This window comes from Dendropsophus ebraccatus, chromosome 12 (assembly GCF_027789765.1).
Source record: "Dendropsophus ebraccatus isolate aDenEbr1 chromosome 12, aDenEbr1.pat, whole genome shotgun sequence".
Taxonomy (NCBI): Eukaryota; Metazoa; Chordata; class Amphibia; order Anura; family Hylidae; genus Dendropsophus; species Dendropsophus ebraccatus.
Window position 1 is genome coordinate 21836247 of NC_091465.1, and position 23289 is coordinate 21859535.

General features: G+C 43.1%; 2 protein-coding genes across 2 annotated transcripts; both read left to right on the forward strand.

Annotated features, from left to right (window-relative positions):
* Positions 1-4027: 4027 nt before the first annotated feature.
* LOC138768645 (uncharacterized protein F54H12.2-like) lies at positions 4028-5335 on the forward strand. Its single transcript, XM_069946598.1, has one exon. It carries the CDS (start codon positions 4028-4030, stop codon positions 5333-5335), a length of 1308 nt encoding a protein of 435 aa, XP_069802699.1.
* A 9119-nt stretch (positions 5336-14454) lies between these two features.
* On the forward strand, positions 14455-15390 carry LOC138768646 (olfactory receptor 10AG1-like). The gene has a single exon (XM_069946599.1). The coding sequence runs from the start codon at positions 14455-14457 to the stop codon at positions 15388-15390; it is 936 nt and encodes a 311-aa protein (XP_069802700.1).
* Positions 15391-23289: the final 7899 nt, after the last annotated feature.

Below are 23289 nucleotides of genomic sequence, written 5' to 3' on the forward strand. Positions count from 1 at the left end.
GGGACAACTTATCGCTGGGCGCAAACTGCAGGTTTTGCGATTCAGTTGCAAATACGGTTCTTTTTATCTGGTCAAACTCATAGAGGGAACATTAATTTTTTGTTAATTTTTACCGGCAGGACAGGAAAAAACAAATCTCTCGGAGGGTAGACCTTCACTTTTGCAATGCCAAAGTAATTTTTTATATACCTGAAATTGTCATAAATGATGGTGGGATGACCTGAGGGATATGTAAGGTAACGCTTTTTATTTAAAAAAGTGTAATGAAGCTGCCCGTAGCTGGTATTTGTCACTTTATTTGTGTCTTGCTCGTTATAACATATGGGGCAGCCATGGGAAAAGCATCCCTGAAATTCAAAAGCAATGTGCTGACCTTCAACATAAGCATAGCCGTCTAAAAAATATTTCCCCACCTGCTTCTCTCCACCCCTCAATGCGTGTTGTATATTGATCTTTTCAGCGCGTGCAACGTACATAAGCCATTGAATAGCGGGTGTTGAATAGCGTTTTTGGGTTTTGTGATAATTGTCCGCCGGTACAATGGCAATGGTATTTTTTGGAAGAAACTTAAATCTGTACATTGCCATGCATACAGAGGCCAGAGTGATGAGCTGAAAAGGATCAACACACTGCGTTACCTCAACATTTTTCTTTTGTTGAGGGCAGTATTTTGTAACTTTTTTCCTAGTCATTTCCATCACTCTGTCTCTGTAACGTTCACAGGCCTGTCTCAAGACAACAACATCTTGTTTACAGTAAGCTTTCAGTTCAGATTTAAAATCAAAAGTTTTGTTCTTTTGTTCTTCGTACCATTCCATAAATTCCTTTTTGTCACCAGGCATCATGTATTCAACGCCATAATACTCAATAGCTGGTACAGGGCCCACGTAATTTTGATTCTCTACGGTGTTAAAATAGTGTGGAAAGTGTCCCTTTGAGTCTGAAAATCCCATAGCTTGAGGCATTTTACTAAGTTTCATGGGTATAAAATTTAAAGAATCTATAAATCTTATACGCAAATTAGGCAAAGTAACACACATCAAGGAAAGTGTCCCTTTGAGTCTGAAAATCCCATAGCTTGAGGCATTTTACTAAGTTTCATGGGTATAAAATTTAAAGAATCTATAAATCTTATACGCAAATTAGGCAAAGTAACACACATCAAACGACCTCCTTGGGTAACCATTTTGACTTGCAACTTTTCTCTAATCAGTTCTTTAATAATAAAATAGGAATCATATCTGCCGGCATTGTGAGCTATAAATGTATATCCAGCGAATTTACCAGAGGTAAAGAAACGAACAAACTCCTGAGCACATGTCTCACCTTCAAATTCCCAAGAAGAGTCTCCGTACAGTGTAGTGGCATAAACGTAATTTGGTATGTGTGTGCCAGTCTCCTGCATACACTCAAAGTCATAAAATATGTACAGATCAGAGGTTGCCTTTGCCTTGTATCGCTGCATGTAGCAGAGATGATTATCAAACCTTGCTAGCTGAACATTGCACACATTGCACCGCAAATGACCAATTTCTTGTAGGTGGAGCTTACACGCCCTCTGACGTATAGAATTCTAATTAGACACAACCCTGATTACCAGTCATTCTTTTAACAGATTTATATAAATTTATGTAACTCATAAATAAAATTATAAATAACGGTTACCAATATGTAAAGGCATATCACATCTCATGATTCGCTCGTGATACGAACATGGCATGTACGCAACCTGAAAAGATACTAAAAAAACACTATTATAATCCTAAAGAGGCTGGTTCATTCGGTGGTGTTGAAAACTTATACAGATCTGTTAAGAAACACGGAATAAACAGAGAAGCGACGCGATCGTGGCTGAGTCAAGAAGATGCTTATACGTTGCATAAACCTGTGAGAAAAAACTTTGTGAGAAACAGGATTTTTGTTTCGGATATCGATGCACAATGGCAGGCTGATCTTGTTAGTCTCATCGAATATTCAAGAGACAATGACGGAATAAAATACATTTTAACAGTGATAGATGTACTATCAAAATATGCCTGGTGCGTGGTTCTGAAAAACAAGACGGGTCCTGCGGTTGCTAGAGCCTTTGAGCTGATCTTTAAAGGGGATGAACGTGTTCCACAAAAGTTACAGTCGGATCGTGGACAGGAATTTATGAATAATTCTATGAGGCGCCTTTGTAAAGAATACAATATTCATCATTTCTTTACTTCAAACACAGTAAAAGCCGCACTAGTAGAGCGTTTTAATCGCACATTAAAAACTAAAATGTGGCGCTACATCACAAAACACAATACTTTTAGATACCTAAATGTATTACAGGATCTAGTATATAGTTACAATCATACTTATCACAGTACGATTCAAGCACGGCCCGTCGATGTGACAAAGAGTAACTCCTTAAGAATATGGAAAAACATTTACAGTTCGAGTCTGAGCGTTAAATCTATTAAGCCTAGGTTAAAAACTGGTGACCACGTACGAATCGCTCAGTATAAGGGAACTTTCAGTAAAGGCTACGAGCAAAGTTACACGGATGAGATTTTTGTGATCAACAATGTCAACACAAAATTCCAAAAACCTCTTTATAAACTCGCTGATTTGTACGGAGAACCCATAGAAGGTACATTTTATAACGAGGAAATTCAGAAGGTTCCTGAGAACGAGGACCGTGTCTACAGAATAGAGAAAATACTGAAGAAAAAACGTAACAGGGGTAAAACGTATTATTTTGTAAAGTGGCGGGGGTATCCCGCTAAATTCAACAGCTGGATAGAGGAAAAGCAGCTGACTAGTGTATAGGTCATGGAGTCCGGCTCATTTTATATTACGCTACCTAGTAATTCATCATCCAGATTTTACCCCGAAAACACAATTTCGACCTACACAACTAAATTGGCAAAACCCGTTCACCTTTCCGGCCCCTATGAAGTTGCTTTGACAGAGATACAATACCCTCACACCTGGTATACCCTTGGAAATCAAGAAGGAGCATTTATTATGGGAAAACGAGATGGAGAACTAAAGGAATATTACATCAAATCCGGTTTCTACTCTAGTGTTGGTGAAGTGGTAAAAGTCATCAACGAAAAAATCGATAATTTGAGATTAACAGAAGAACCCTTTAAATTACGATTTGACCAGATAAAAAGAACCGTATTTGCAACTGAATCGCAAAACCTGCAGTTTGCGCCCAGCGATAAGTTGTCCCGTATTTTAGGGCTACCAGGTTATGTTGAAAACGCCACAGAACCTAATTACTCTGATAAGAAGACTTTTTACGCAGATATAAAAGCTGGATTTTACACATTATTTGTGTACACCGATATAATACAGCATCAGCTGGTGGGTGATAGCTATGTACAGCTTTTAAGAACCGTCGAGATCAGCGGACAACACAACGAAGTTGTTACCCTACACTACACACGACCGGATTACATACCGTTGTGCAAACAGCACTTTGATTCTATAACCGTTTCGATTTTGTCGGATCAAGGTAATCCTGTTAAATTTAGGTACGGGAAAAGTATCGTGAGATTACATTTCAGACCGTGCAGGGAGCTGTCACGCTAAAATGTTGTCCCAGAGAGTTTACGGCGACCCCGCCGTTTATGCCCGCTATTATTCCCTTCAAGCGGGTCATGGATTAGAAGGCTTCCGTGGTGATGAATACATGTATGGCGCCGGTCTTGCGGGTCTGTTTAGAGGACTTTTTCGTCGCGCTGTGCCTCTTTTCAGAAAGGGTATAGAACTTGTAAAACCGCACGTAAAAACAGCTGCCAGAAACATTGCTAAAGATGCCTTCACAAGCGTATCAACGGCTATCATGAATAAAATAAATCAGCCTCCGAAAGAGCGGCAGGCCGGCGATGGTCTCGTTTATGTAACAAAAAAGTCACGTAAAAGAAAACGTAATTTCGATACATCATTCCCGCCCTTGCTCATGAATAAGACTATAGCGCGCAAAAGGCTCAGACGTCACAAATCAGTTAGACGCTCAGCGGACGACATCTTTTAGAGGACTATCATGGCCTTCATACACGACGGATCCGTAGAGTGTGCAAAATCGGAACTGGATATTTTTGATATTCCGCCCACACAAACGAGTATAGAAAAATCGCTTTTTGTAGAGGTTCAACCTATTGCGGCTCTGGCCGACAATGCGCCGCTGGAATTCTTCATTTCAGGTAGCGGAGAATATTATTACGACCTGAACAACACCCTCCTGTACATAAACTGTCGCATTGTCAAACAAGACAACACAGCGATAGCCGACGGGGCTCGTGTGGGTTTTATAAATTACCCCATAGCTACGCTTTTCAATCAAGTGGACATTACCCTGGGCGACCGACTTATTTCACAATCGGATAACCTTTACAGTTACAGAGCTTACATCGAGACTATTTTAAATTATAGCCCACAAACACTGTCATCTCAGTTTACAGCCGGATTATTTTACAAAGATTCAGCGGGACACCACCACGACAGAGCTCTTGCTGGTGAAAATTCAGGATTCATCAAAAGAGCACGGACAACGGCGCGCTCTAAGCCTGTAGAGCTTTTAGGACCAATTTTTGGAGATATATTCAATCAACCCAAACTCATACTCAATGGCCTGGACCTTAAAATCAAACTGACCAGAAATAAAGATACATTTAGCCTGATGTCAGCCGAAGCAGAGCCTTTTAAAATACAGATCCTGCAAGCGGCTCTCTATGTAAAAAGAGTACAGGTTTCACCGGCTGTCAGAATAGGCCACAGCCAAGCCCTTCTGACGTCTACGGCCAAATACGCCATTGATAGAGCCTGCTTAAAAGTATACAGCATTCCAACAGGAACAAGAATTACAAATCATGAGAATCTGTTTCTTGGTCAAATCCCTAAAACAGTAATATTAGGTTTTGTGGACAATGAAGCCTTTAGCGGGAGCTACCAAAGAAATCCGCTATGTTTTCACCACTACAGCATAAATCATGCGGCTCTGTACCTGGACGGACAACAGATACCTGCAAAACCTTTTCAGCCAAATTTTGAGGCTGAATTAGCCATTAGAGAGTACGCCGCCCTCGCACACATAGCGGGTAAACAAAAATCTGATAGCGGGCTAGCGATAGACCGCGAAGAATTTATGAACGGCTACACATTTTTTGCATTCGATCTATCGCCGGATCAAGAGCCGGGCGGTCACTTTTCCCTCATAAAAACAGGAAATTTACGCGCCGAGATATGCTTTGCAGAACCAACACCGCACACCCTGAATATGATTGTTTATGCAATAAATTCAAACATATTAGAGATAAACAATAGAAGAGAAATACTCAATGACTATAACTAAAGATGAATAGTCTACAGCTCACGAATATAGCTAAATCCGATCCTTATATAAATGTCTTATTTGAAGGCGTATTTCCGTGTGATTTTCTACCATTACAGCGTGTTCTTCAGAGGCCCGCGGCTTACATAGTGAACACGGACGAGTCGCAAAAACGAGGGCGTCACTGGATATTAATTGTATTGTGTAATGATAAGAAAGCGATATTTTTTGACAGCTACGGGTTCTCCCCGGATGCTGAAATATTTCCCAAAGAATTTTTACAGTTCTTAAAAAGGAATTGTGAGACATACACATATCAAAATATTCAATTGCAAGATACTTCCAGCTCTTTCTGCGGACATTATTGTCTTTTTATACTATTTCATTTGGCTAGGGGTATTTCTTACACGAAAGCATTGCATTTCTTTACCAAGGATTTTAAACAAAATGACCATTTAGTAGATGTGTTTGTGAAGAATAAGCTGGCTTGTGTAAAATTAGGATGTACAGCGTGTTTAGTTTTTAAACAGGAGTGCTTTCCTCTATGTATAAACTGATAAAACATTATATTCCTACAATGTATTTCTTCTATCCTCTGCTGATAAATTTACATCACGGATTATTATCTACACTGTGCCGCTGTGATGACATTCTTTTACAATACTATCACGAGGCTTTAAGTACAAATTCTTTGCTGCTCAAATGACTTTATGGCTTATTATCTACACTGTGCAAGACTATCACGAGACTTTAACTACAAACTTTACAGCCATTCACACCTTAATTTTGCAGATGACCCTGTATGAACTGTCTTAATTGTTTAATAAGCACCCTTCGAAACAATGTGCTATTACACAGTAAAATAGTGACTCATTGTGAGAACTCACATGTATGAGAGTCCCAAGACTTTTAACAAAATTAAGACCTTTAAGACAATTAACCCTGTGTAACCCCACATGTTACGACTCCTTTGAAGAAATACAATATATATCTGAACAAAATTATGACTTTTTAAGGTGAATAGTGTCTCATTGTGAGGCCGGTCTTGTGTGTGAGTCACAAGACTTTAGTGTCTCATTGTGAGGCCGGTCTTGTGTGTGAGTCACAAGACTTTACTTCTGTTGTTTATATCACAGTCATACCATTTTTGTACTTTTCTTCGCTTATTTTAACTTTTACAAATGTAACTTTATGAACAAAAAACATTGCTTATTATACGAATATTGTATACATCTTTTTATTCAATAAAGCTTTTAAACTTTTATCGCCTTGTTTGATTTTTACGCCTAATATATACACTGTGGGGTATATAGGCTATGGGATGTGGGGACATGTCCTGGCATGTCTCAAGGCCTCCCTATTACAACAGGATATGGGCGTGTACTCAGACCCCTCTCAGAAGACTGTAAGCTAATTCACACACTTCGCTTCAAGACAGGGATTTGTACGGATCTCTCCATCTCTCTTGCTATTATATCTGCTACAACTACACACACACAGAACCATGACTGGGACTTGAGATAAAGGTTAGTCATTTTATTAGGGTTACCCGATATGGGCGATAAGCAGGGTGCATGATATAATCTGGGGGATGTTTCATAGGTTTTGATATGGGAGGGGGTGGAGACGTATCTGTCATACCAGATACGTCACATGCATGTGGGACAGGGTTAACAGTGTGGGAAAGTGGGCGGGGGATGCGTGGGAAAGTGGGCGGGGGAACTGTCACTAGGGCTAGAGGGGGCGGGTTGATGGCAGGAAATGGGGGCGGGGCTTAGGGGGAAAGGGGGCGGGGCACCTGTCACTTTTGAATTGACATAATAAACTGATGTTTCACTACTTCCCTACCCTCTTCCCCATTAGGAATGCCACAGGCAGGATTTATCCTAATCACTACTTGTCTGAACACTGCACATGTGTTGGACCATTAAGGCCCATGTGCAGTGTTCAAAAAAGTGGTGATTAGAAGAAATCCTGCCAGGGGCATTCCTAATGATGAGGAGGGCAGGAGGAGGGACAGAGGGACGGTGCAGGCCTAGGGCACAGACACTCTAGGCCACGCCATTTGACACAGGGCTGCAAGTTTAAAAGTTTTTTTTTTTTTTTTTTTTGGACAATAACTGCATCACCTGGCAAACTGACCCCTGGACAGATCTTGGATAAAAAGCAAACAGTACAAGCGGTTGGGGGGGGGGCATATTGTGGGTACAGAGTCGCTTTAATTAGCTGATAGGTTGGGTGCTAGATGTTGCACCACCAAGTGATTAGACATTGTTGGCCTATCCTGAGGCAATGAAAATATTGCTAGGAAAAATCTAGGCATTCTATGTTAACATTTTAAAACAATAAACTCTCACCTGCAAATTAAACTCTAGAGTATAATTTATGTGAGTGCAAAATGAAATTATGAATACACATATGGGTATTTTTGTGTATGGGAATACACATATGGGTATTTTTTTATCAGAGTATATATTAGGCAGTCTCTGCCACTATAGTTCTATTTAGATTCATGTAAACAGGACAGGTATTATACCATCATTTATTTCTTTATTCAAATGGTTTAAACCTCTATGTTTTTGTTAAATGATTGATTTAAAATTTAAATGTATTGCTTTAATATTCATCTAAAGAATTATGGGTGATTATTAGAAATTTTAAATATATATATATTTTTTTTTTTTTCAACATGAAATGTAAATCTCTCATCACCTTTGGAATATTACTTTATCAAATATAAAATTAATATCAGAATGGAAAAGGTTTTTAGGTGTAGCTTAGGTTATAACAGGAAATTTTTATTTCAGTTTAAACAACCAAAGGGTTCTTTACATCAATAAATACATCTTAACAATTTCGTATAATAATTGTCCTGCCTTACATGTCAGAAGAAACAATAGGTATATATTGATGAGTAACAGAAAGTGATTATAAACATGATATAAAATATTAGTGTGCACTTGTTCCTTCACCGATTTGGGAATGGTGGGGGTACCCCTTAAGCCGTTTCTTCAACTCGTTCCAGAGGTTCTTAATAGGGTTAAGGTCCGAGCTCTGGGTGGGCTAGTCCATTCGAATAACCCCATTGTCACAATACCAAGCCATGGTAGACCTTTCAACATGACAAGAGGCATTGTCAACCTAAAAGTAACATGGGTACACCCCGTAAAACTGACACAATGCAGAAAATAGTGCAGTAGGCATTGGCACTGTGACCAAGGGTCCTGGGTCATATGAAGAGAAATACCCCCACAACATACCTCCATCTCCACTGAACTTCACTGTTGGCAAAGTACATTCTGGCAGAAGGCATTGTCCTGGCAAAAGCCAAACCCTTGCCATCTGAATGGTAAAGGGCGAACCTGGATTCATTGCTCTATTCTACTTCTACTTCTGTTTCTACTGTTCTACAGTCCACTATCGACATTCCTTACAACATGTCATCCGAGCAGTGCTGTTTGCAGTTGTGATCAAAGGCTTGTGGGCGGCAGCACATCAATGATAACCAAGCAGATGGACTTCTTTATGGATGATGTTCATTGAAACAATAATCCCGGAAGACTGTCGAAACTCTGGCCATCGGATGGGTCCTGTTCTTCCGAATTTTTCTGGACAGCACCAACCGGTCTTTAACTTCCAGTTAGGTGGGTCTGTCGATAGTCATCACTCACCTTTTACTTGCGAATCACATAGTCCACTGTGGGTTATAGGTTACAATTCCCCTTTAAGTTCAAGAATCTTTTGTTTATTCACCTCAGAACTGGTGACACTGCTGCTCTCAAGGTTAATAGCAATCTTTTAGTGATGAGCGAATACTGTTCGATCGAATAGATATTCGACCGAAGAGTGAGATATTCGAATATTCGATATTCGTACGAATATCTCGCTAATATTCGATAAATATTCGATAAGCGTTCAAATCCCCCAGCTTCCGGTTTCACCCTCCAAATGGTCAAATAGATGTTTTTCACTAATCGAATACTTGTTCCCGTAGACTTTAATGGGATCGAATATTCGTACGGATATCCGTACGGATATCGAATATTTGAATATCTCACTATTCGCTCATCACTACAATCTTTATTATAAAAGTGAAAATCTGTTTTTCTCTCTGTCCATACATGAATTGTGATTCTCTGTTATCAGTCATGTTCTTTATAGTCATGTTCTCTATTTCTATAGGCATCCAAACACCTGCACAGTTTGGGGAAAATTTACCAATCAGACCTTAGCTTTAATTTTCACGAGGCAATGTGAGAAATGAAAATTGAGCTGTGATTGGTTCCTATGGGCCACAAAGATTTTGGCACCATATTTGACATGGAAGTACATGTGAGTGCCGATATGTGCCAATCTAGATTGTATGGCCATTGTTTTCTGCAAACAGCCGTTATTACAGTCTAGGCTCCTGGAACGTTTGATACTGAAATTGGCACACTGGATGTGTGGGAAGTTTTTTGTTGGGCCATACCTTGCAATACATCTGCCAAAGTGACTTTCCTTGGTTATCTTTTCCAGCAATTATTACAGACTATAATATTTTGGGAATCTAAGTTCCTAAAACGTATTTACCCCAAATTTCTCACTTTGTTAGTATTCACAGAGTTCCCATGGGGGGTTTCATAAAGGTCCTCACCTTACTAAATGTATGCAGCACTTGCTACTTGTTCTTCTCTGTTATCAGTCATACTCATTATTTCAGCCTCTTCTACTTAAAGTCTAAACAGTTTGGACCCAAATTTGGTATGTAAGTACATTGTGTGTCTGGTAAAATTTTTGTAAAAATCATCATCTTGCCAAACATTGGCCACAATCACACAATGCCCTTTTTTGGCCATTCGACTGTTTTTTTTTTTTTTTTTTTTGAACAACCATTACGGATGGCATTTTTAAATTAGGGAAGGTTTTTGGCCGTGAAATGAGGCCGTCCAAAATAACGTCTGTCAAACGGCCCAAAAAAGACGTGTGGTTGTGGCCTCACTGTGCACATCTTTCCATTATAATTTTGTCCTGTTATTTCCACTCCTAATTTTGACTATAAAAAAAACAAAAAACACAAAAGACTAACAGAAATACTGTGGGAGGAATACTGCTAAGGATTCTTTTTTTTTTCCTTTTCATTTATTCATCAGGGTGTGCCACGTTTTACCTGGATTATTTTATATTCAATGCCTAATATTACAATTTTTTGCTTAGAAGGCTTGGGCTAGGCTACAACTTTGAGTATAAAGCCAGTTTCACACATACAGTGATATCAGCTGAGATACTCATTCTTGTAATTTTCTATGGCTTTACATACTCACAGAGGATTTTTCATTCCGCTGCAACAATGTAAAGCCCCTTCCCACTTAACCTACTGCTGCTGGGCTAATACATTACCTGCTTGCTGCTCAGGCTCTCAGGTCACTGGTGTCCCGCTCAGCCAATCAGACTAACAAACACATAGGCCATAAGCCCAAAGGGGCTCCCTCTATCTCAAAAGACAACCCCTACTAGTACCTGATGTATTCTCTATCAATATCAAAATAAAAAGTAACTTTTTTTGGAATCAAGTTATATATACATAAATAAAATTACAGCACCTTTATCAGTGTATGTACTATGTGGCTTTTACCGCCACTATGACATACAGTATCAGGGCCGCTTTAACCAGAGGGCATATGGTGCACGTGCACCGGGCCCACTGGTTAAAGGGGGCTCCCCGAGCAGGCCGGCCGTTGCTATGTGCGACCAGTGCGGTCGCACAGGGCTCCGACCACCAGCCTGTCAGGGGGGAGCGCCATGGATGGGTAATCTACTTACCCCTCCATGGCGCCCCCTGCAGGGCCCCCCCGTCCGCCGCTGCCCCCGCCCGCCCGCTGCTGCTGCGGCGCTTCAGCAGCAGCGATACTGACAGAGAGAGAGCCATTGGCTCCCTCCCTGTCAGTCACTCTTGTGGCCGCACTTCCTGCGGTCACAAGAGGCCGCACTCTCCCTCTAGCGCCCGACGTCACTAGAGCATCGGCGCGAGGGTAAGGGGAGTGCAGCCTCTTGTGACCACAGGAAGCGCGACCACATGAGGGAACAGAAGAGGAACGCGTGGACCTTGGTGAGTAAAAGTGTTTGTATTTTATATTATATACTATTGGGAAGCACAGGGGGCTATATACTATGGGGGGGCGGCTATATACTATGGGGGAGCACAGGGGAGCTATACACTATGGGAGGGGCGGCTATATACTATGGGGGAGCACAGGGTAGCTATATACGATGGGGGAGCACAGGGGAGCTATATACTATGGGGGAGCACAGGGGGCTATATATTATGGGGGAGCACAGGGGGCTATATACTATGGGGGAGCACAGGGGAGCTATATACTATGGGGGGCGGCTATATACTATTGGGGAGCACAGGGAAGCTATATACTATGGGGGGGTTATATACTATTGGGGAGCACAGGGGAGCTATGTACTATGGGGGGGCGGCTATATACTATGGGGGAGCACAGGGAAGCTATGTACTTAGGGGGGGCGGCTATATACTATGGGGGAGCACAGAGGAGCTATATACTATGGGGGAGCACAGGGGAGCTATATACTATGGGGGAGCACAGGGGCTATATACTATGGGGAGCACAGGGGGCTTTATACTATGGGGTAGCACAGGGGAGCTATATACTATGGGGGAGCACAGAGGGGCTATATACTATAGGGGAGTACAGGGGAGCTATATACTATTGGGGAGCACAGGGGAGCTATATACTATTGGGGAGCACAGGGGAGCTATATACTATTGGGGAGCACAGGGGGCTATATACTATGGGGGAGCACAGAGGGCTATATACTATGGGGGAGCACAGGGGGGCTATATACTATTGGGGAGAGCACATGGGGGGCTATATACTATTGGGGGAGAGCACAGGGGGGCTATATACTAATGGGGGAACGCACAGGAGGGCTGTATATAACTGGAGGAGCACATGAGGGTCTATATACTACAGGGACACCTTAAAACTATGGAGGCACAGAGGGGTGTAACTATGTAGGGGTACAGAGGGGTGTAACTACTGTATAGGGGTACAAGGGACCTAACTACTGTATGTGTTGGAGCCAAAAATATTTCTCTGGCAGATTCTGGAGAGAAGATTCACAGCCAGGAGAAGACTTCAAGGTGGCCCAGGCTGGATGGAGAGAAAAAGAAAAGGTGACAGACTCTGATCGGAGAAGACGCCCCCGGTGAGTCACTGGATGTAACTGCACTCTGTTATAGGGTTGTAGTGTTAGGGGTCATGATGTGGCGGTATTATGTAATGGTATCATTGGTGATATCTTTCTGTTTTGTTTAGTGCAGTTTTTATGTAATATGTAATCACTGTATGGTGGAAATAGTGTTATAAGGTAACTACTGTATGTATTGGGGCTCTTGATACAGTGTGGGGGCAAATTCAGTACATTATACAATGTGCCAAAAGGGAAGGGGGGGGCCCACTCTTGAGGGCTGTGCACTGGGCCCACCAATGTATTAAAACGGCCCTGTACAGTGTATATTCCCTAGCAGAGGGAGCACACTACATGTCTTATAAAAAAGATTTAAGACCATAAAGGGTTAATACTTGTGTATCAAGCTAATATCCTAGTGCATGGGTACTCAACAACTTTTAGTGAAGGTCCACTTACCGGGGTCTATAGTCAGGTGAAGGTCCGAGCTGAACATCGTTTCACAAACGTTCAACTATTTACATACAGAATTGCTGCTTATTAGCGGGAAAACTGGCATTTTTTCTCTCTCACCAGACCTTTAATATAAGGTACAAAGGGGGTGACTGCCCTGGTAGTATATAGCCCCCCTGTTGCTCCCCCAGTAGTGTATCGCCCTCCTGTGCCCTCTCCCCCAGTAGTGTATAGCCCCCTGTTGCTCCCCCAGTAGTATATAGCCCCCCTGTGCACTCTCCCCCTGTAGTATATAGCCCACTGTGAGCTCCCCCCAGTAGTATATAGCCCCCCGTGCTCTCTGCCTGTAGTATATAGCCCCCTGTGAGCTCCCCCAGTAGTATATAGCCCCCCTGTGAGCTCCCCCCAGTAGTATATAGCCCCCCTGTGCTCTCCCCCTGTAGTATATAGCCCCCCTGTGAGCTCCCCCCAGTAGTACATAGCCCCCCATGCTCTCCCCCAGTAGTATATAGCCCCCTGTGAGCTCCCCCAGTAGTATATAGACCCCCTGTGAGCTCCCCCCAGTAGTATATAGCACCCCTGTGCTCTCCCCCTGTAGTATATAGCCCCCTGTGAGGTCCCCCCAGTAGTATATATAGGCCCCCTGTGATCTCCCCCCAGTAGTATATAGCCCCCCTGTGCTCTCCCCCTGTAGTATATAGCCCCATGTGATCTCCTCGCAGTAGTATATAGCCCCCTGTGCTCTCCTCCTGTAGTATATAGCCCCTGTGAGGTCTCCCCAGTAGTATATAGGCCCCTGTGCTCTCCCCCCAGTATTATATAGCCCCCATGTGCTCTTCCACAGTAGTATATAGCCCCCTGTGATCTCCCCCTGTAGTATATAGCCCCCCTGTGCGCTCTGCCCTTATAGATAGCCCCCAGACAAAAAAAACAAAAAACAAACCCCAACTCACCTAGCACCTCGCTCCCCCGCTGCGCCTGTCTTCTCTTCTCCTGTCGGTCCGCCCCCCGGCTGATACGTCAGGTATACCCCGGGTGTCCCTCAGTGTCCCCCTGCCATCATCCTCTCCAGCAGCCACAGCCCGCACAGCTCTGGAAGTCGGGTTGTGACATCACCATTTTATCCAGGAAGTGACATCACCATTTTATCCAGGAAGTGAAGCCTTGATGCAGTAGTAAGTGCAGGGAAAAAAGCACTTTAAGTGCATTCCCTGTAATAAGTGTATATTGGGTTTTGTATAACTTTTGTGGGTGCAATACAATACTTTAATAAAATTTTTCGCCGCACTTCTCCTCAGCGTAAAGTAAATATTAAATGGACAGATGAGTGGTAAAGTATGTATAGAGTTTATGATGGTTTATAAATGTTTTTGTAATCTTCTATTTTGAAAATGTTGATTTTTACCAAAATGAATAATATTTTTTTATGTTTCAATTTAAAGGCTGCAATATTTTTAATTTAGTTATTGTCTATTTTTTTTTCTAATAAAATGGAGAGAAGAAACTACACGGTACATGTATTCATCCTTGTTGGATTTTCTACTTCTCCTCAACTCAAGTATCTCTTATTTGTGATCTTTCTCTTTATCTTTATGATATCGCTGCTGGCTCACATGTTTATAATCCTTATATACAGATTCAGCCCGAATCTTCATACTCCTATGTACTTTTTGCTTGCCAATTTCTCCATTTTGGAGATAGGTTACATATCAACTATAAGCCCAAAAATGTTGATCAACCTTGTATCTCAAAACACCATCACCTTCTATGAATGCGCCCTACAGATGTCCTGTTATCTATTGCTGGCCAGTGCAGAGTGTTATATGCTGGCAGTTATAGCGTATGATCGATATAACGCTATATGCCATCCTTTGCTATATAATGTACTTATGAGAAGGATTGTTTGTATCAGGCTGGTCATTGGTTGTTGGTTTGTTGGGCTTTATGTGAGTATTCTACAACCTTTGCTTATATTTTTATTGCCCTTCTGCAAGTCGAATAGAATCAACCATTTTTTCTGTGATATTACACCATTATTAAGTCTAGCCTGTAATAACACGCAGTTTAATGAAATTATCCTGCTTATAATGACTGTTATTGTTGTTGTGGTACCTTTTATGTTAACAGTAATTTCTTATGCCAACATCATGTGGACAATAATCAACCACCATTCTGCGGGGACGAGGAAAAAAGCTTTCTCCACTTGTACCTCCCACTTCATAGTTGTTGCTATATCTTATGGGGCGGCCTCTATTATGTACTTGAGACCAAGGTCAAGTTATGGAATGAATGGAGAAAAGTTTTTGTCCCTCCTGTATGCTATTATTGCCCCTTTAATGAATCCTTTCATATATAGTTTGAGGAATAATGATGTAAAAAACGCAGTTAAAAAGCTAAAATGTGAAATAGCTCAGGATGGTGGGTAAAGAAGTGTATGAGGCTATGTTCACCAACATCTTTTAATTCTGAGGCTATGTTCACACAACGTCCAAAAAAAGAAAAAGGATTCCGCTAGAGATGAGCGAACCGGGTTCGGGTTCGAGTCCATCCGAACCCGAACGATCGGCATTTGATTAGTGGCGGCTGCTGAACTTGGATAAAGCTCTAAGGTTGTCTGGAAAACATGGATACAGCCAATGACTACTGTATATCCATGATTTCCACATAGCCTTAGGGCTTTATCCAAGTTCAGCAGCCACCGCTAATCAAATGCCGAAAGTTCGGGTTTGGATGGACTCGAGCATGCTCCAGGTTCGCTCATCTCTAGAGTCCGCTTTTTGTGTTTAAAAACATGTCCATCACTTTAATTGGCTTGACTAAAATGCATTGAAGTCTATGGAATAACGGACGTCTTTTTTACACATTGTATTGAATGACGGACGTCTTTTAAGGCGGACGTATTCAATACAACGTGTGAAAAAGACATCCGTTATTCCATTGATTCATTGAAGTCAATGGGAAGACAGACATCCAATGCACACAATGCATTGAATAACGAACAATTTTGCCGCGGACATCAAAATAATCAACATGATCATTATTTCCGGATGTCCTTTGCAAACAGCGGACACTTTTTCTTAGTTGTTTACATACAGGTTTTCTTTTGTCACCGTTCTTTCTCTATTTTTACTACTAAACTTAATGGACTTTTCAAATAAGCCGCACCAAAAGGCCAATTAGTAAAATAAAACCATGCCAAAAATAGAGAAATGGCGGACGATTTTGATATTTTAAAATGTCCATTTTTGCTGTGATTTAACTGACTGCAACGGCAATGCATTGAAGTCAATGGGAAGACTGACGTCCAATGCACACAATGCATTGAATAATGGACGTTTTTACCGCAGACGTCAAAATAATGAACATGATCATTATTTTTGGACGTCTTTTGCAAACAGCGGACTTTTTTATTAGTTGTTCACACAGGTTTTTTTTGTCATCGTTCTTCTTCTGTTTTTACTATTAAATTCAATGGATTTTTTAATTAAGCCGCACCCAAAGTCCAATTAGTAATCCCAAACTAGAGTAATGTACCAACGGCCGTCATTGCTGTTGGTACATTACCAACAGGGGAGGCCAGGCTGCTAAATGACGTCCGTTATTTTAAACTCAAAATGACGGGCGTCATTTTAAACTGAGCTTAAAAAACGTTTTGTGAACATAGGCTATGGCTTTGTTCACACAAAGTCTAAAAAAGGAAAAAAGTGTCAGTTTTTGTGTTTAAAAAGATGTCCGTTATTGCATCATTTTAAGTGGATTGACTAAAATGCATTAAAGTCTATGGAATAACAGACGTCTTTTTTCACACATTGTATTAAATGCATCTGCCTCAAAAGACGTCCATCATTCAATACATTGTGTGAAAAAGACGTTAGTTTTTCCGTAGACTTCAATGCCTTTTGTTTAAGTCACTTTAAATGATGCAATAACGGACGTGTTTTTAAACACCAAAAGCGGACGCCTTATTTCTTTTTTGGACGTTGTGTGAATATCGCCTTTACCAGCATGCTTTGGCTCCAATGCTTTTGGCGTCCGTTTTTCGCATTGTGTGAATTGGACGTCCGTCTTCCCATTGACTTCAATGCATTGCCATTGCAGTCAGTTAAATCGCAGGAAAAACTGTTGTTTTTTTAAATAGCCAAATCGGCCGCCTTTTCTCAATTATTGACGTTGTGCGAACAACTAATAAAAAAAAGTCCACTGTTTGCAAAAGAAGTCCAAAAATAATTGTCATGAACATTATTTTGACACATTGTGTGCATTGGATGTCCGTCTCTCCATTGAATTCAATGCATTGCCATTGCAGTCAGGTAAATCGCGGCAAAAACTGAAGTTATTTTAAATTGCATAAGCGGACGCCTTTTCTCTATTTTTAAAGTTGTGTGAACATAGCCTATTGTGGACAGGTGGCTGGTAAGTTACTGGAGAGGGAGCACATCTCACCCAGGCTGCTAGCTGGGATGAGATAGTAAACTCCAGGAAAGTTGTGTAGTTCAGCAAAGCTATTTTGCCGAACTGTTATTTAGTGTTATCGGGTCTGGATTTTACTGGAATGGCAGGTAGGTTTGGAAGTGGGACCTGCCATTCCCTCTCAACTCCAGTCCACACCTTGCAGACAGGTGCAAGTAGGAGCTAATCGCTTCACCACAGAAAAAAGCTCACAAGGCTGGAGGTTGCTGAGAGCCTGGAAGCCTGTGGCCTGCTTACATTTCTCTTAATAAGGGGCAAGGGTGTAACTAGCATGAAGGCAGAGAAGGCAGTTGTTATGGGGCCCCTGCTGCAGGGGGCCCGGGCCCCCCTATGGCCTGTTTCCCCTGTCTTCATGGTGCTACAGCACTGACTGTAAAGCACACTGTCAGAGACACAGAAGGGAGCGTCTGCAATCCCCTCTCAAGCACCTCCGCACCTCCCCTGACACAGACTCCGAGCGTCCTGCACCAGTGTCCCCCTCTCCACAAGTGGCAACAGTCCCAGTTAGGTTCTGCTAAGCCCCGCCCCCAGCGCGACAGGCCCCGCCTCCAGCGCCCACCTCAGGTGGGATATTCGCTCATGGCAGAGTGCACAGGGCCTGAGGAGGAGAGACACAGAAGGAAGGATGGTAACTATCACTGCCAGCTGAAAGTCACCAGCTTCCCTGGCATCCTGTATAATGGGGTAACTCAGCTTTCCTGGCATCCTGTATAATGGGGTCACTCAGCCTCCCTGACATTCTGTATAATGGGGTCACTCAGCTTTCCTGGCATCCTGTATGTTGGGGTCACTCAGCTTTCCCAGCATCCTGTATAATGGGGTCTCTCAGCTTCCCTGGCATCCTGTATAATGCTGTCTCTCAGCTTCCCTGGCATCCTGTATAATGGGGTCACCCAGCTTTCCGAGCATCTTGTATAATGGGGTCACTCAGCTTCCCTGGCATCCTGTATAGTGGGGTCACTTAGCTTCCCTGGCATCCTGTATAAAGGGGTCACTCAGCTTCCCTAGCACCCTGTATAATGGGGTCACTAAGCTTTATAGCATCCCGTATAAGGGGGTCACTCAGCTTCCCTGGCATCCTGTATAAAGGGGTCACTCAGCTTCCCTAGCCTCCTGTATAATGGGGTCCCTCATCTTCCCCAGCATCCTGTATAATGGGTCACCCAGCTTCCCTGGCATCCTGTATAATCGGGTCACTCAGCTTCCCTAGCATCTTGTATAATGGGGTCACTCAGCTTCCCTGGCATCCTGTATAATGGGGTCACTAAGCTTTATAGCATCCCGTATAAGGGGGTCACTCAGCTTCCCTGGCATCCTGTATAAAGGGGTCACTCAGCTTCCCTAGCCTCCTGTATAATGGGGTCCCTCATCTTCCCCAGCATCCTGTATAATGGGTCACCCAGCTTCCCTGGCATCCTGTATAATCGGGTCACTCAGCTTCCCTAGCATCTTGTATAATGGGGTCACTCAGCTTCCCTGGCATCCTGTATAATGGGGTCACTCAGCTTTCCTAGCATCTTAAATAATGGTGTCAGCCAGCTTTCCTAGCATCTTGTATAGTAGTCAGTATAATAGAGGTCATCCAGCTTCCCTAGCATCTTGTATAGTAATCAGTATAATGGAGGTAATCCCCCCGGACTCAGAGCACCCCCCAGACCTGCAGGGACCTGCATCTGCCCCTAAACCCTTCCCCCCCATACACACACTGTCTTAAAGCTGCCAGCACCTCGCAGGTGTCTCAGAGCTGCCCCAACCAGCAGGGACTCTGAGCGGCCTGCTACCCCTTACCCCCCCACCCCAGAGCACACCGTCTCAGAGCTGCCGAAGGGGAGGGGGGCAGCTCCATAGCGCCGGGACAGGTAATATGTTGGGGGCCCCATACACTTTTTTGCTATGGGGCCCATGAATCCTAGTTACGCCCCTGCTAAGGGGTATATGCACACTGAGCAATTCTTGAGGAATTGTAGCTGAAAGATTTCTGCTTGAAATTCCTCGCCTATTCAGCTCAGGCAGAATAGGAGCAGAAAAGGAGTTGAATTTGAGCAGAACTCGAGAAGAATTCGAGCAGAATGGAAGCGGAATTTGAGCCGAATTTAGGCTCTATTGACTTCTATAGGATTCCTCTAGCAGAATCTGCCCAAAGAATGAACCCGTTCATTCTTTGGGCGGTACGCGGATTCCGCGTGGAATCCGGATGGAAATTTCCGCTGTGTGCACAGTCGGAATTCCGATTTTGCTCTATAGAGAGAAGCAATGTTGCATTTAAACTGGCGGAATTCCACGCATATTCCGCACGTTTTTTTGCGGCGGAATTCGCGAGAATTGCTCAGTGTGCACATACCCTAAGGGTAGCTTCACACGTTCCGGATCCGCAGCGGATTTCACGCTGCGATTTGCAGGGATCTGGGTATAGTGAAGTTCTACGGGGTCCCATACCCGCAGCGGAATTTCCATTCCGCTGCAGATATGTGACTCGGCTTCGGACCCGAAGCATACATCACCTGCATGGTGCCGCCGCTGTGTGAAGCTCCCGACTCTCCTTGCTCCTCATCAGCCAATCAGTGCAAAGCAGCACTGATTGGCTGATGAGGAGTGAGGGGAGCCGGGAGCTTCACAGAGCCGCAGCGCTGAGCAGGTAATGTATACTTCGAGCCGGGGGCAGCCCTGGAGCATACATCACCTGCTCCAGCCTCCTGCTTGCTTCGGAGCCTCCCGGCCTCTCCCGGCTGTCAGCCAATCATCTTCCGCCACATCACACTCATTGGCTGATCACCGGGAGATGCTGGGAGGTCTCGAAGCAAGCAGGAGCCTGGAGCAGGTGATGTATGCTCCAGGGCAATGGGGGTTAAAGGGGCCGGGTTACATATCCGCAGTGGAATGAAAATTCTGCTGCGGATATGTAACCCCATAGACCTTCACTGTACCAGGATCTGCAGCGGATTTCGCTGCAACCCCGCAGCATGAAATCCTCTGCGGAGCCGGTACATGTGAAGGCACCCTAAAGATGTTACTTGAGTTGAGGTGAGAACTCTGTTTAGTTAGAGCCCAGCCGAGCAGGTGTTTATTTTGTATCCTGTTTTGCACACTGTGGACATGTTTTGTGTTAACCTGAACTTTTATATGCCACAATAAATCCAAGTTGGAGTTTTTTTTCATTAAATTGGCATAAGGACTTCTTCATTTCACACTACCCCCTACTAATGATCCCTACAAAATATATATATCCCTCTCCTTGTGACAACGCATGCGCACTATGATGAAGACGACTGGCAGTCCTCGGATAGACTCCTCCTGGTATTGCGTTCCACACTTGCGCACTAGGTTTGTGTACAAACTGAGATCGATGCTGGTACACAGCGTGGAGGAGCAGCTGCTTGTCATAAACTCTGGTGAATCCCAGACTGCCTCTGTAAACTATGATATTGCTGGACTATATTTCATATTGCCTTATTTACAATTAGTGAATTTACAGGCGCGATCAGCCACCTAATATGTATTTGGGTATATATGTATCTCATCCACTAATCATCCACGGCACTTCTATATACCAACTAAAGCAAAAAGTTGTATTCAAAACAGAGACCTGAATATGTGAGAAGTGAATCAGAGTACCCAACTGCAATACAACTGCAATTACCTGTCTCATTTCCTGTTCAGTGCCACGCCTCCATGGCTTCTTAGAGTCTCCTGTTGTCTGTCCAGGTGGTCTGTCCAGATATATCCCCATAATAAGTAAAAATAACAACTACTTAGGCATGGGAGTGTCCTGGCTAGTAGAGATGATCGAACAGGGCCGAGGTACCACCTGGAAAACAGGGATACAGCCTATTACCTATTGGGGAGACTGCTAACTTCTGAGTAATATGGGACAGGCTGCTACTTCCTCGATATATACTACCTACAAGGAATCCCGAGGAATCTCTTGTTTTGCATATTTAAATTTTTGGGGGCATCAGTGGAGACTCTTGATTGAGTACTTCATTGGAGTTTTTTTCACTGTTCTCCTTGAGTTCAGTGATTACTTTGTTTTGTTGGTCGATTTGTCATTGCTCCAACTAGCCAGAATCCTACTCCACACCGACGAGAGGCAAATACCCCGAAACGGATGTCTGTGGATGGAAGCCTGCCTTGGCAAGCCCTTGTCATGATAGCAATACTCGTACCTTGAGTTAGACATTGACAAAAAAGGGGCCTATTTGCCTATTTATGTTCCAAAACTTGCAACCGAGTGGGACTTAAGGGGCTATTTATCAGGGTGGTTTGGTGCTCTCCCCATCATGGAGGCACCCCGTGGCAACAGGCTAGAGATATCTGGCTATCCCGTGTTTTGCAACCGAGACTCCATGGACTCTTGTTTTGAATCCCATTACTAGTTGCTGATGTTCTGGTACCACACACCAGAGTTGCTGCACAAGCTTAATTCCTTGGTCTCCCCACTATGCTGGAGGTGTACTAGAGTGCTGGGCTCTCAATTTCATATTTTTTGGAAATGTGAGCTTGTGAGGCCGTACTGGACGGAGGTTTGCGAGGTGTCATCAGCAGTTCTAAGACTAAAAATTCCTAGGGAGCCGTGATTTTTGTTGGTTAGCCTGTTCCCTAAAAGCCTTCAGAAAAGGCAAACCAAATTATTGCTAGTCCTCTTGACTGCTGCAAAATCCCTGATAGCCAGGTGTTGGAAACAATTCTCTCCTGTGCCCATGCCCTTGAACGTCTCACTGCATCTTTGAATAATAAATTAGATGTCTTTGACTTTGTCTGGGCACCATGAGACTCTCATTGTGCTCCCTAAGTATCAAACAGTAGTACATCCTAGATCTTTTCTTCTTTATCTACCCTTCTTTGTCTGTCATTTCTCCCCTTTTTACCCTTCTGAGTTTTTGTCTTGTCGTCTGTTCTTTGTGACTGGACTACTGTGTTTTCTTGAGATCTCAAGTCAGACATTGCCACATTGTACCCCAACTGATGTTTCTGATGCCATTGCTACTTTATGGTGATATGTTTTTTATGTTTATGGTTGGGGTGTAACTTTGTGCTGTACTGCTCTAGGTTTTTTGCTCTACCTCAATGTACTGACGAGAATGTTTATATTCTGCTCAGTCTGTATTGTATATCTTTATTGAAACATTGATAAAAATGACAATTGTAAAAAAAAAAAAGAAAAAAAATGGAAAGAAAGGCTCCAAAGAGCCGTTTCTCCCATTGGTGTCAATGGGATATTAAATCATTTTTTGTGCCACACATTTTGTACCCGGTTCGATCGAACTTGAACATTCCCGAACCTTCTGCATTTGATTGCTGATGCCTTCCCGGTCCCGGAATTCCAGGTGGTACCCAGGCACTCTCCTCCTTCCCCACGGACCGGGAAGGCATCAGCAATCAAATGCAGAAGGTTCGGCAATGTTCTAGTTCGATCGAACTCAACTCTAATCATGATATCACAACGGTAATTAGCTTTTACACTACGCTTACGATTGTTCTTTTTGCCAATGTTTTAACCGCTCTCAAGGTTTAGGGTGTTGAATAGGGCTCAAGGAAGGGTTCTTGATGGGGCATATACAATATACAGGGGATGCTGTCCTCTAACTGTGATATAACAGCCTTCAAAAGTTATTAGAAACAATCTGTTGCTAAAAGGCATGTTACCTTGCCGTATGGGTGTGTTCACACGTGACTGGTTATTTGGGGTTTCTACTGCCTAAAATCCTCAGCAGACCCACAGCAACTTGTCAATGCACCCTAGTTTAAAGGTTTTTTGGGAGTAACCATAGAGAGGGTGTGGAGTTTTCTTCCATACCCCATCAGGAGTTTTCCCCTTCTTAGTTAAAACCAGATAGTGACATAGCTAAAACTTCACA